Raw genomic sequence first — 14,279 nt, 5'->3', positions numbered from 1 at the left:
ACACAAAATCCCACATGCATGTCTTCTTGTTTTGACCCAAACACAAAATCCATCACATGCATATATTCCTGTTTTGACCGAAAAACAAAATGCATCACATGCAGGTCTTTCTCTTATGATTGCAAATGAAAACATCTGAAATGTCATTGTAATGTCTTACATTTAACCTCTGACCACCTCCAAGGGGTTGGAGTCAAAATGGGACCATTTCTATGGATGGTTTCCACAGGAATAAGATACATGTAATTTCTCAGTCTGCCAGCTTAGGAGATTTAGCAATGGACAGAGATAAGGATGGACGGATTGAAGGAATCACAACATCCTCACTGTGAACTCTTAAGTGTGGGAATATTATGGCAAAAGTGGGTTCAGCCAAGTAAACTTAAATATATCAGTACTGTGACAATCATTTTGGGCTTGAAGAATGAAGCTAAAAGTCTATTAATTTACTTATTTTACAAATTAATTTTACTAATATGATGTGTGTGTGAGTGATTTAGATTTTTAACGTAGCTTTAAATAATCTTAAGTGTGGCAGTTTATAGTGATGTCTAGCACTGGGGCATCATGCCGCAGACATGTAGCATGATGTCCTACCCAATCACATTATCCTGAGACCAGGCCAACCATTCATAATACTAACCTCTTAATGCTGAACGCCAAGCGAAGCATATGTTTACACAGGTTTACAATATAGTATAATTTAATATAATATGATAATCAGCTTTGTGTGAACATTGATTAAAATACAGGTACAACTAATTTACACAACCTAAAGTCTACAAGTGATGAAGATTATGAAAAAAAGGAAATAAACAATTTTTTGGCTCATTCCTTAATTTATAATATTCAAGGATTTCCATTTCCTTTGCTCCCTCTCTGTGTCACCATTGTCCTCTTATCTGGTCACAAGATGGCAGGTACAACAATCGAAAAAGGTAATTAGGGATATTTCTTCTTGTCTACCTGTTGATAAAGTTCCCAAGGTTGTTTAAAAGTTCAGTGTTGTTCTTCAACAAAAAGTCATCCCAACTAAAGCTGCTGTCCTGAAATTTAATTTGAAAAGATCAAGTCAACCATTGCATGTTTGAAGCATGGATCATTACGTAAAGAGTTCTGGACCGTTACATTTATATACCTATCATCCAGCATGGTTTAACAACTGTGCATTTTACCCTATTAGCCATGCATAAAATCAAAACACTATAACTTACATCTCTCTACCAATATTTCGGAAATTTTCACACCAAAAACCCCATAAAATTTCTGTTCAGTTATTTCATGACATTTTTCAAAATTACCAGATTCAAATTTTCAGAACATGTGTGCCCACCCTGTAAACCCAAAAGGTATAAGTGAAATATTTTGTTTTTCAAAAAGGAAAAAGTGTTAAAAATTGCTATAATGACATGAAAATCTGAATAGGTTATCTACATATGCATAAAAATGCAAAGTTTACTTTGTATACCTCAAGTGGTTTTGACTCAATCATGCTAACAAGGTTTTGTGTAAAAAGACAATTTCCAAAAAGTAAAACAAAAAATAATTAAACAATTTTAAATCTTGTATCTGTGAAAAATTGAATGGCTCCAAATTCAATAGTTTTTGTTCTAAATTAAAATTGGGATGGATGTACAGATGTGCAAATGTACAACAAACAACTGCAAAGCAATATGCTCCCTTACTTTGCAGTAGGTGAATAAATACTCTCACTGTACATAAATAATAGGACATTGAGCAAATGAGGTTGTCTTGTTTTAAGCAATCTTTCAATTATAGTAATAAATCTTACTTGTGTTTCTGGCCTGATATACAGCAGGTAGAACCTGTAGATGTCAGCAGGTATTCCTGTGTCTTTAGCCTGATCACCAAACACACCTGCCCCCCTGCTCTTGGAAAACTTCCCATCTTCATAGTTCAAAAACTCTGAAAATATGCAATACATGAAGTGCCTTTTTTAAAGGACGAATGAGGGTTCTATGAGAAGAGTAATTATGATTTGCATGAAATGTCTGGTACAGTCACACTTTGGAGAAAAAGTTGACCCTGGCATGCATCTAGCCTATGTTTGCAGGTTAATGCATATTCATGAGTAAAGTTATCTTATCTTGGGCAGCCATGGATGAAATGATATCTCTGCAGATGTTTCCTTAACCTTGTGATGAGTAAAATCTGACAAAAAAATAAGATATTTCATGCTAGGATATACTGCATTACGTAATATAACAACCTTATTGAAAGATCACCTCTCTAAAGAGAAAACATTTTGTTGGTTGGTTGAGTGTCTAGTCTCTCAAGACCGGTTTCACTCTATCTGCATTATTCATATTCAAACAGGAAAGCCCTGTGTAATGACTACAGGTCTTAAACAATGTAACATCAAAAGGAGAAAGAAAAAATATTAGTCAAATTCAACAAATAACTTAATTCTCTGAGTCACAAACGGAAAATGTAAGAGACACTTACAGTATTATGAATTAAATCCCAAATACTCTTAAATGTCCTAACACAAGTCCAAAAGTATAGAATATTTAAAAGGAATGCCAATAATCTTGAATGTCCTGATGCGCCACAATGCTGCAATCCAGAATGTTTTTGAACGAGTTCTCAATAATCCCAAAGTAGTGTTTTAGTCCAAAAAATTAATAAGCACTTTGCAAACCCAATCAATAATTTAAACAAATAATTCCTATCAAAGTATATCTGAAGATAACTATAAACTCTGATCACAGATTCCCAAAGACTGATATAAAACAGGAATGAATACTTGTTTACCCATATACTCTATTTATACAGACTGTCACCTGAGCTATTACACAACAGAATGTTCTGAAGAACTGATCATTTCTAAGGAAAAAATTCACTTACTCATAAACAAGGTTATGTCTTGAACTTAAATTCAAGTAAACGTCTAAAGACAAAAATCAGGTAGGGCCAACCCTCAATCACAAACAAAGAACAAAATATTGATATACATTTTATCTGGATTTCCTACATGTCAAACCAATGACAAAATATTAAAGTAAAACAAGTGACCATGAATTCAAGATCAAAAGGATGAGAATGCATGCTAAAGAAGGAACTGTATTAGCTTCATAATGATTCAAAATATGAAGAATGTCCATCCAAGGGGTATAGAAATATAAGCACAAACAAAATGTGTCTACAACTGTGACATAAAAATAAGCCTTTCTCCCAAGATCCCAAGGTTCAAGTGACCAGTGCAGTGCTGCACACAGGATGCCAAGGGCAGGATACACTGTATCCTTCTTTTAGCAACCCACATTTTATCATATGTTAAAAAACTCATGAAAACATTATCTGGTTAACCTGAAATGAGATCTACCATGGAATTTTTCATTCCAGATATTGCTCTCTCATTTACCTACTATCATTTATTATAATAAATACCTATGATTTCTAAATAATTTTCTTTCCAAACTAACCAATCATTAATATCAAGACAAACTGTGTTCACATAAATTTAGTCATTCTGTCAACCTCAAATTAAATTAAATCTTCCTGGCCATTGAGGGGGGACGTCAATCTCGAAATATGTTACACTAACGGCCGTCAGATGTGTTCAATTGCATCCCCACCAACTGTCACAAACTTGGAATGTTTTCTTTGCCAGATACATCTTAAAGTTTATCACCTTTTGCAATTTTGGACATTGTTAGCGCCATTAAGACACATGGGGCCATATTTGGACATGGGACAAAAAATTGCGCAACACTGCGTGTGACCATGTTAATTGTCCTGGTTACATAATGATTTATCACATGAGTTAAGAAAACAAATCATGGGCATTAGAAAATATATGCATATAAAAAAGACTTTAACATTACTCTCCGCATAAATATTTAGAACTGCTCATAACCCAAGGTCCAAGTGCCAAGCATGCATATCACAGAATGAATTTTCTCAGATTCATAATGATCCATGCAAAGTGCGAAGACAATTAATTTAGTCATATAGAAAAAAGTGGCCAAAAAAACAAACTTTAAAGAAACCTTAATGCCAATTTAATATTGTGACCTTGATTCTAAGGCCAAAGGGGAAAGCAAATAATGAATTGTCTCCATAACGATATATTCAAAGCATGATGAAACTCCATCAAGAGGGTAAGAAAATATAAGCAAATAAACTTTAACCCAAATTTTATATGAATGTGACAATGCGGCTAAGATCATAGAGGAAAGCAAAATTGTACTAAATGATTTGTCTTAGCTTCATAATGATTCATCTAAAGCATGAAGAAAACACATCAAGAGTGTTATGAAATATATGCAAACAAAATCCCAAAACTGAACAAATTGGATTAGGCAGCGATCACCAGAAACATGCTTTGTCTTGCATCCAACTAACATGCACTCAACAACAAATGTGCATTTTATATCTCTCTGTGAATTTATATCTCTCTGTCTTTATTTGTATACTCTCTCTACCTCTCTCTCACTTGTACTCACAGAAAATGAGTACTAGCACACACATACTGCTTGTAGCAATCTACTTGTTCACACTCTCTCTTGCATTTATGGTGAATACATGTGTCCAATTAATCTGGTAGAGATATAATTCAAATGGACAAGACTAAGATACAGAGAAAAGAGAAATGGACATGTTAAGAAAGACATATCTAACCTGTAGCTATCATGTGATTTACAATGGTGTAACCGTCATCTGCTCCCAGCAATGTACAAGGGAAAATAACACTGTGAAACGGCACATTGTCTTTTCCAAGGAAGTTATACAGCTCCACCTGTATAAATTTTCGATGAAAGCAAGCAATCATTAAATTAATTAAAAGAGGAGTTTTAAAAGATAGCCATGTGTAAATTAATAGCTGTCATGTTAACTTTTAATTTGGGATTGCAAATGCATGGATAAAGGTTTCCCTTACCACTGTGCTCACCAGCACTCAACCCCATGTGATACTAATTATAACATATCCCCTCACTCCTTTCAATATCTACTGGTTCATTTCTTATTATCACAACTTATTTAACTCTTAGTGTGTCCTTCATGCTTTGTGTAAGAACTTTTCTTCTTCCAGATAAAATGAAAACATTTATTTAAACATTGATTCAATCTGGAGAGGAATTAACATAAAAATAAACGCAATTTTTGTTAGTTCACAAAACAGTGGAGGAATTAATTTTTATGAGCAACAACATTATCAAAATGTAATAAATGTATGCTCCTCTTTTAAAAACGATTAGACATTCTTCCATAATGATTACAATCTCACCACTGAATCTTGAAGATAGACAATTCAGATCACTTTAAAAAAGAAAACTGTTTTTAGATGTTGAATACATGCTGGCAACTGGTCTGATGGTCAAATGAAAGTTACTGCTCCATCAAACAAAAGATCCTGGACATTCATTGTTCTGTCTGCAATATTAATGCATTGTTGTGGTTTTGTTGAAGATAACAATTTTGCAGCACCTACATTCATGGAATTGGGTAAATGGTCCTATTGTTTTCAAATGATTACTGCTCGTTGTGTCCTTAATCAGTGGTTTGCTGCAACCACAAGCTCCACAAAACTTGGTACCACCACACAATAAGAATGAGCTCACCATTTTTATAAACATAAAAAGTTACTTTCTACAAACCTGTTGTGGATTTTTCCACCATTTCTTCCAATGCTCAGTGTAGTTCGCAGTGATTGAAATGTATCCAATAGGAGCATCAAACCACACATAGAACACCTGTAAAAAAAAAACAACAAAAAAGCAACTACGATGACTTGCCATCACAAATTCCCAGCCATGGACAGTGGTCAAAAGTCCACCTATCACATACAGTCAAACCTGTTCTAATGGTCACTTTTACTCAGTGGTCACCTGTGTTCACAACCATTCTAATTTCCCCCTGGCAAATATTCTATACAACCATCCTGTATGTAATCACCTGCCTTCCTTGGCCAGGTGTTTCCTAACCAAACAATGGTTTATCCATGCCTAAAGCAGTCACTAGAGAATATCCACGCTGACTGTTCAATCTACGTACACTGAATCTTTGCTTCATGATGAAGGCATTGTTTATATCAAGGAATATCAGGTGAACTGATATGCAATCATTTCTTATACACTTGTACTCGTAACGTCAGTCAGTTCCACTTACAGTGTCAAAAAGTGTCAACGTGTCAAATTCAAAAGCGAGGCCATTTTTATCACCAGGGTTGAAAGTTTGAGTAATTTCTTTTCTGGATTGTGCAAATAGTTGTGTTATTGCAGGATAAATGTAAGTCACTTTCTGTGCCAGTGTGATGTTTACAGTTAAGCATCTTCATTTATTTACGGTGAATCTAATCAATCTCTGAAGAAAAAAAATGTGTTTTTAAGAAGAGATATGAATTACATCCCTTTGCTTTAGTGATGATTAAACTGTAAATAACACATCTTCCTGCAATGACTGCATATGTAAAGTTTGGCCAAAAACTGTTTGGAAATGTCGTACTTAAAATTGTTGTAAATCTTAAATTTTACCCACCCATCCACACACCCTACCCAGCTTATGAAATAAGCATGCATTTGTCTACCTGTCTAATAACAATAATGTTCTGGTTGGGTGAATAAAAACATCAAAATAGTAAGTCCATTTGACCAGCTTAAAATAAAGAACGGATTAGAAAAATCAATCTGGGGGACACAAACTGTCCTGGAGGACCTAGGTCTTTTTAAGTTTGCTGGTCCTTCAAGCCCTTGACACATTTAGGCAATGGGGAAAACTGCCAAAAGCACGAACCAAATTAGTACTAATATTAGTACCCTTACTCGTACCTCGTGGACAGGGTACTAACATGAGCATATACGTGTTAATGGAGCAAGCCGGGTGTGATTCACACCCAGCGCTCTCTCAGCCTAATAATAACGCTTTAAACATATTCCTTGCATATAATCCAATAAATTGAGTAGTCCTCTTATTTAATACCGGAAATATCGAAAATCGTTGTAGAAATAGTTGAAAAATCTCGTTTACCTTTTTTAGCCGATATTTTCGTTTAGATCGTCCGCCATATTATTTCAAATAATGATTACTTCCGTTCTCAGCCTCGTTTGTTTGTGTGCCATATAAGGACATTGACGCCTTATTTGGAAATGTAAACAAATCATAGTAAAAATTTGGCGCCGTTTGGGTCAGAAATTCTGTGCATTAAAAGTAAATACTGTTTATCGGCAACTTTGAAATTCACCAAGAAGCGATTATTCGCACATGATTGATAATAATAGAGCGTAGAATATCCAAAATATGGTCTGGCAAGCCTTACGTAGAAAAGGAGTCACGGCGAGAGTCTCGCGTTATCTGTCATGGCGGACAGTATAAGGTTAGAGTAACCATGCCAATTTATTTTATCGTATAAGGGCTTAATAAATTCAAAATAAGCCAAACTTCTTTCACAGCATGATTATACTTATGTAGTTGATTTCTACACTGTTTGTTTTTCTGACTTTAGTGATGATATGTTTTGCTCCATTGCATGATATGGGATCAGTTCGTAGCCTCAACCACAACAAAATCAAGTTGAGGCTACGACATCGTAGCTAGAACCAAATATGACACCCTTATTGCAAATGATTAGTAAATAGGAAACAAGCAGAAATGTTCATGAATTTCCATCTACAGTTTACGAGGATATATTTCAAATCAGATCTATCTTCATTTAGGACCAATCAGGCACCATAAGTCATCTTTCAGTGAAAACCCCATTCACCTATGACCATTGATTTGAGAAGCAATCACAGCATCATTTTTAAGATGGTCACTGTTGTGACCATACTAGATGTCTGAATGGCACCATTTTCATCTAGGATAAACTATACATCATAAGAAGTCTTTCTTCACAATCCCATGCTGGCACATCCAGCTAGTCAGGAGGAGTAGTGACATCAAGATTCTTAAGATAATAGTTGTGTGAGTTGCACCATTTTCATTAAGACCAACTAGACATCACAAGAAGTCTTCCTGGAGGAGTAGCGATAACACGATTTTCATATTAAAAATGCTGCTGCTTTTGGTTTAATGCCATTTGTCAGCACATGACAGACCATATATGGTGGCCAGTATGAATGGTCGAGTAAGAACCTAGAAAAGACCTGGTAAGAACCAGTTACCCACATGGAGCTCCTGACCAGCTTTCTCACATTCCCACACTGGCATAAGCTGAGATTTGAACCAACACTGACAGAGGTGAGATGGCAGTGATCGATAAAGGAAAGTGTTTGAGACCACTTGGCATCCCAGGGATCCCCTATTAGACATCAGACCTGCATCATTTTCATTTAAGACCAATCAGACATCACAAGAAGTCATCTGGGGAAAATATAAAGTCAATATGACTTTTCATTTAGAAGAAGCAGCAATAAACAAGATTTTCAAGATGGCTACCTTTGCAGGCATGCTAGACATCAAATTAACACCATTTTCATTTTGTACCAAGTAAACATCATGAGAAGTTGTTGATAGAACCATCCATTCAAGAAGAGTAGTGATAATTAGGACCAGCAAGACCATAATATGACTATGTGTGTAAAGTGTAATGGCAATCCTCCAATTAGTTTATGAGGAGTGACAATAACAAACTTGTGTTAATGTACGGACGGATGACTGACAGAGAACAGGCCATCCCATAAGCTCTTCTGACCTATGATCAATGTATGAATAGCTATCAAAATACTAATGCTGGATGTAACACGATTGGTATCCTGACAGTCTAAGAGTCACTGAATTTAGGTAACAACAACCTAGTGTTTTTGTTGATTCTAATAAAATCTTGCTTTCAAATTAACTAAAGACATTGATCTTATCTTTATCCTATTGACAGACAAGGCAACACAGTTGGAGTTAAAAAGTATGCAATTTATGATACCATGCAGATATCACAGACTTTCTGCAGACTGGTTTCCTTATTAACATGCAACACAAAAAAGCTGCTGGTAAAAAGTGTGTAACTCATGTCATGCAGATACCATGGACACTCTGCAGACCCTAGATACCATGAGATTCAAAATTCAAAGAACTTTAATTAAATAGGCTTTTCTCTCATCTACATGGAACACAACAAAAAATATAACTTCAACAAGAATGTTCACAGAAAAATGAAAATGTATGGAAAATCATAAAAATGACAAACAATGTTTAACCAAAACATTTACAAATTCGTTTATTTGTGGACTGCAAAAAATCAGATGTAATTGTCATAGCTGATACCTGTGTGTGACTTCCATGTTAATATACATATCCATTCTGCATTACTATTACAAGAAACTGATTGTATTAACATTACATAAATATGTCAAAGACATATATAAGATAACTTATTCTAAAGCTGTGCACATTTTTATATATATTATTAGTTATATTTATCCCATCTAAACCTGGCTATCATCCTGCATCCTAACCCCTGTTTTCCACCTATGACAAACTATATCCTATGAGTTGTATGTTGTTTTCCACGTATGATAAACTATATCCTATGAGTTATATTGTATTTCCCACCTATGACATAATATATCCTATGAGATGTATCTTATTTGCTACCTATGACATAATATATCCTATGAGTTGTATCTTATTTACTACCTATGACATACTATATCCTATGAGTTGTATCTTATTTACTACCTATGACATACTATATCCTATGAGTTGTATCTTATTTCCCACCTATGACATAATATATCGTATGAGTTGTATCTTATTTACTACCTATGACATAATATATCCTACGAGTTGTATCTTATTTACTACCTATGACATAATATATCGTATGAGTTGTATCTTATTTCCCACCTATGACATAATATATCGTATGAGTTGTATCTTATTTACTACCTATGACATAATATATCCTACGAGTTGTATCTTATTTACTACCTATGACATGCTATATGCTATGAGTAGTAACTTATTTCCCACCTATGACATACTATATCCTATGAGTTGTATGTTCTGTTTAATATTATCTTTTGTAATCGCAACATGATGATAGGCATAAACACAGCTAACTCAAATTCTTACCTTATCTGTATAGCCCTCCAGAGGAACAGGGGTTCCCCACTTCAGATCTCGGCTGATACATCGGGGCTTCAGACCATCACGTATCCAGGAATTGGTGATTTGTTTAGAATTGGATGTCCAGGTCCCTTCTTTGAACACTCGATTCAGATGTTCTTGTAATGTGGGCTCAGCCTGAAACAATATAGACACAGGGGTGAAATAACAAAGAATGTAGGAAATTATACTGATCATATTGATAGTTTTCACTACATTCTACATTCTATTGTAGAAGACATGCATTTATGTGCTGCAGTGAAATGGTGAGTTTTCTGATTTTGTATATAAGGTAAAGAATAAATATGTCAATATGTCATGGATGTCCCTGCAATATAATGCAACTGAAGGGTATAGTTTCTTAAGGTCAAAAAAAGAATCCATTACATTTGTTTGAAAATATAGTGAAAGTGACCTACATCATTATAATGTAAAGCCTCGTACCAAATTTGTTTTCTTTCCATAATGTCTTTAAAAAGTTATTAGAGTAAACAAAATTAAGATGCAACTTAAGGCCAATGTTCCAAGTCAAACAAAAATCCATAACTCGGTTTTGAATCTACTAAGTCCCATAATGGTTATTGTGCAGAAACATTCTCTCGGGATTTTATGTGACGTGACATGATGCGACATGATGGTCTAGACTGGTTTGGTGTTTTATGGCATAGCATCACAATTAGGTGTTTTAGTGTTCATGGCAATTGGAGAAAGTGCCTTGCCCAAAGGCACGCATATGTAACCAATCTGGGCTGATCCAATGGTTTAATTTAATCTGATTTGTTTTATAAAGGATTTTACAAAAAAGCTAGGAAATTCACTAACCCCCTCAAAGAGGGAAGGGGTGTGCAACAGCTTACTGTGGTCGGGGTTACACATCAAACTGCTACTGTTTTTTCCTAACTTACCATTTAATTGGGTTTATGAGTAAACAGTTTCCTTTTTTCTCTCTTCCCCTTCTCCCTCCGATGTAAAGAGTTTTATTTTTCTTGATTTCTTACAGATTGAATGTCATATCACCTTTATTTGGTTAATTTCAACCATCAAACTGTTTAGGTACTTGCTCATTGGAATTTTGTATTGTAACTGCACTTTTTCATCGAGAAATTATCCTCATTTCCTCAGTAACATGAACATCTCGTCTGCATTGTTCACTTGCTTCAGCAGCAGTCCCCTCTTCATCATTTCAAGTTAAACTGGAGCATTTCTGTCCAGTGCATTTGCACCAGGTGCCAACATTATAGAGAGGAAATTTATATTTTCCTCTCTGTCATTACTCTGACGTAAAAAAGCTATCCACTGCATTTAACGACTTAAAAACTACTGGCCCAGGTTTGTGGTAGCAATTTCAAAACCCATATTGGCACAATTACATGCACACTGGTTAATTTCTGGAGTGTTCCAGTTTTAAATATAAACAATGCTGACAGATACTGGCTTACAGAATGGAGACTGACTGTTTATTCGTACAAACTGTTATTATAATTATCATGTACCAGCGTATCAAACCTGCATAAATATTATTTCTTATGTGCAATTTCTTTCCATTCAAACTTGCATTGTTTGTTGGAGTTGCTTGCAAAATAGAAGACTCCTGAAACAGTGCAGTCTGGATGCAACTCTTTATGATGAGACGGATAAATATGGGTAATACTATGATAGAATAGATAGACGTAAGCAACACTGAATACTCACTCGATAGATATGGCAGGGGCATACCAAACATATCACCATCAACCTGATGTGAGGGTTTGGATAAAGGATATAATAAGAAAGGAAAGTTTTTAGCAAATTTTGCTTCCCTGATAACACTTGCCCAAATATATTACATTACGATAACTTTCTCTGCTGCGGCTAATCCCTCCATCCTGGAAGGAAGGAAAAATGTATTTCAGTCTATGCATTATTAAAACACAGGGAAGCAAAAGGAAACAAACTCTTATGGATTAACTCCCCTTTCTGTCTGCTCGGTGGCTGCCATTATGCCTGGTTTAAACTAGTTTTTCCTTTAACAAAAACTTTAAAGGATATTCACACTGTGGAGAAGGGGGTAGTCAGTTTTTGTGATGTGATCAGGTAAATATTCTCGGAGAAACATAATTTATTGAAATATTTCTTTCTCCATAAAATACATTACCTGATCACATTACAATTTAACAAAAACATCTCTGTAACTGTAGCATGAAATCTCAGCCATATTAACCTGCTCTAAGCATAGTTTATGTCAACAATAGCGGTTATAAAGATTTCTGATAGAACTAATTTTTTATATTATTTATAATGCTGCATTAGGAATTAACTCACTTTTGGGAGGTCAAGGAAGAGGTGCTGAGTTGATTTGATAACTGGAGAGTTTCTACACAATTTGCACCTGGGATTTTTCAGTTCAATGGCATTGATGAGTTTTCCACAAGCATCACACTGGTCTCCTCGAGCATCATCAAATGCACAAAATGGACAGGTGCCCTCCACAAACCGGTCAGCTAGAAATCTGAAATATTAAAGGAAACTGAGATGCTAAAAGCATATTGTATAAGAAATGGCTAGTCTATCATCATAAATAAAAATAAAAACGTTAGAGAAATCCCACCTCAGTTTTATAAGTGGATGACACTAATAGTATAAGAATGACCATTCTTTAAACTACAGCCTGCATGTCTGATTCAGAGAATTTTCTCATCAAGTTGACAAAACAATTTCATGTGCTATGGAGGACCAGAAACTTTTTTAAAAGTTTACTACAGATTATACAACATTCATGGACAAAAATACTTTTGTAACTTTTAAGTTTTTGACATTAAAATACAGCTGATAAATATAATATGTTTCTGAAAACAATTATTTTCTGTCAAAAAAGACAAGGTCAAAAATTATATATGTCCATTTTATTGATTTTGTGAAATCTGTCAAAAAACGGGTTGTCGATTAATGAGAATCCGACATTAACATTCTTCTCGAGAGAATGAATAAAATGTACAATTCCTTCAAATAAAATATCATTTATGGCATTTTCTGCCAATTTAATCAAACTATTCCTGAAATTCAATTTTCCTTCTTCTGAGTAAATTCCTCCCCAACTCTCTCTACTACTGTCCCCGATTCTTCAAATAATGCAATATTCAGTAACTTATATGACACTGGTACATTTATGAATAAAAAGGAGAATTATCAGCTCTGCACTGAGTTTTGAAACAAACCTGTCACAGGCCTCACACTGTAACTGGTTGATGCTGTCTTTAAGAATCAAATCTCGATTGTATAGTCGCCAGAAGATATCTTGGGCTATTCTGCAGTGAAAATTAGAAAACATAAGCTAGAAAACTAATAAATTGTATAAAAGAGTAATGTAATATGGTATGGTTGACTCTGGAGATTACTGACCAGCAAATCTCAATGACCTCACCCTTAGGTCATGCCGTCTTGAACTAAATGTAATAAACAAAACCCATTATTTTGTTATTTGACTTACCACGATCTTTACTCTGAATTTTGTATTACCCCATGTGCAAGTCAACTATAAGGTTTGGTCAAGGAACTTACTCTTGCATAAACATTATTATACAAAATCCTTATTTCTTTCAGCCACAATGACCTTGACCTGGTAGAAAATGCGGGTTATTATGTAGAACCCATTTCTCTTCTTTCAGTCAAAGTCACACTGACATTTGACATTTTGATTCCTAAATCGATAGAGTTCCTCCTTACCCCAAGTGCAAGCCATTCACAATGTCTAATAGTTGTAGATTATGGACAACTTGAGGCATTGAGGAAATTGGTCAAGACAGAATGATGGACTTCACAACATATTACATTCTGCCTTATGGTGGACATACAAAAATCGTGTAACCAAACATGTTATAATTTTGTTACTGTAATATCCGATGAATTGTATTAAAAATAAATTTATTCTTTTACGATTTTATACTGTGTGGGTTAATGGAGCAATTAAGATTTTAAAAAAGATTGCAAATACTATGTTTTATATAAGGACAAGGTGTAAGAATAGTTAAATTAACAGTACATAGCAATATCTGTCAGACACCCTGAAATGGGTAATTTTACTAGTGATACGAAAATGGAATGCAGACTGCAGAATGATGAATAATAATTGAAAATGGAATGAAATGTGAATTCGTTTTATTTTCAACCAATGCCAAGATTTCTATGGTTGAAAGCCCTTTCTCGTCATACTCCAAGATCAGAATCTTTACACTGACAGA

General features: G+C 34.7%; 1 protein-coding gene across 3 annotated transcripts in view; it reads right to left on the bottom strand.

Moving 5' to 3' along the window:
- The window catches only part of LOC149792201 (methionine--tRNA ligase, cytoplasmic-like), an 83,852-nt gene that overhangs the window by 16,102 nt on the left and 53,471 nt on the right, over positions 1–14,279 (bottom strand). For all 3 annotated transcript variants that reach the window (XM_089970709.1, XM_089970710.1, XM_089970711.1), the window contains 7 exons: positions 13,257–13,346; positions 12,364–12,550; positions 10,030–10,200; positions 5,622–5,717; positions 4,645–4,762; positions 1,793–1,926; positions 967–1,046 (listed from right to left, as the gene is read on the bottom strand). In XM_089970709.1, coding sequence (XP_089826835.1) covers positions 967–1,046; positions 1,793–1,926; positions 4,645–4,762; positions 5,622–5,717; positions 10,030–10,200; positions 12,364–12,550; positions 13,257–13,346 — 876 coding nt within the window. The remainder of the gene's footprint in view (positions 1–966; positions 1,047–1,792; positions 1,927–4,644; positions 4,763–5,621; positions 5,718–10,029; positions 10,201–12,363; positions 12,551–13,256; positions 13,347–14,279) is intronic.

The sequence above is a fragment of the Sinohyriopsis cumingii genome, chromosome 9, assembly GCF_028554795.1.
Source record: "Sinohyriopsis cumingii isolate HCF-2022 chromosome 9, ASM2855479v2, whole genome shotgun sequence".
NCBI lineage: Eukaryota > Metazoa > Mollusca > Bivalvia > Unionida > Unionidae > Sinohyriopsis > Sinohyriopsis cumingii.
The sequence above is the reverse complement of the archived record's forward strand: the minus strand, read 5'-3'. Positions and strand labels throughout refer to the sequence as shown.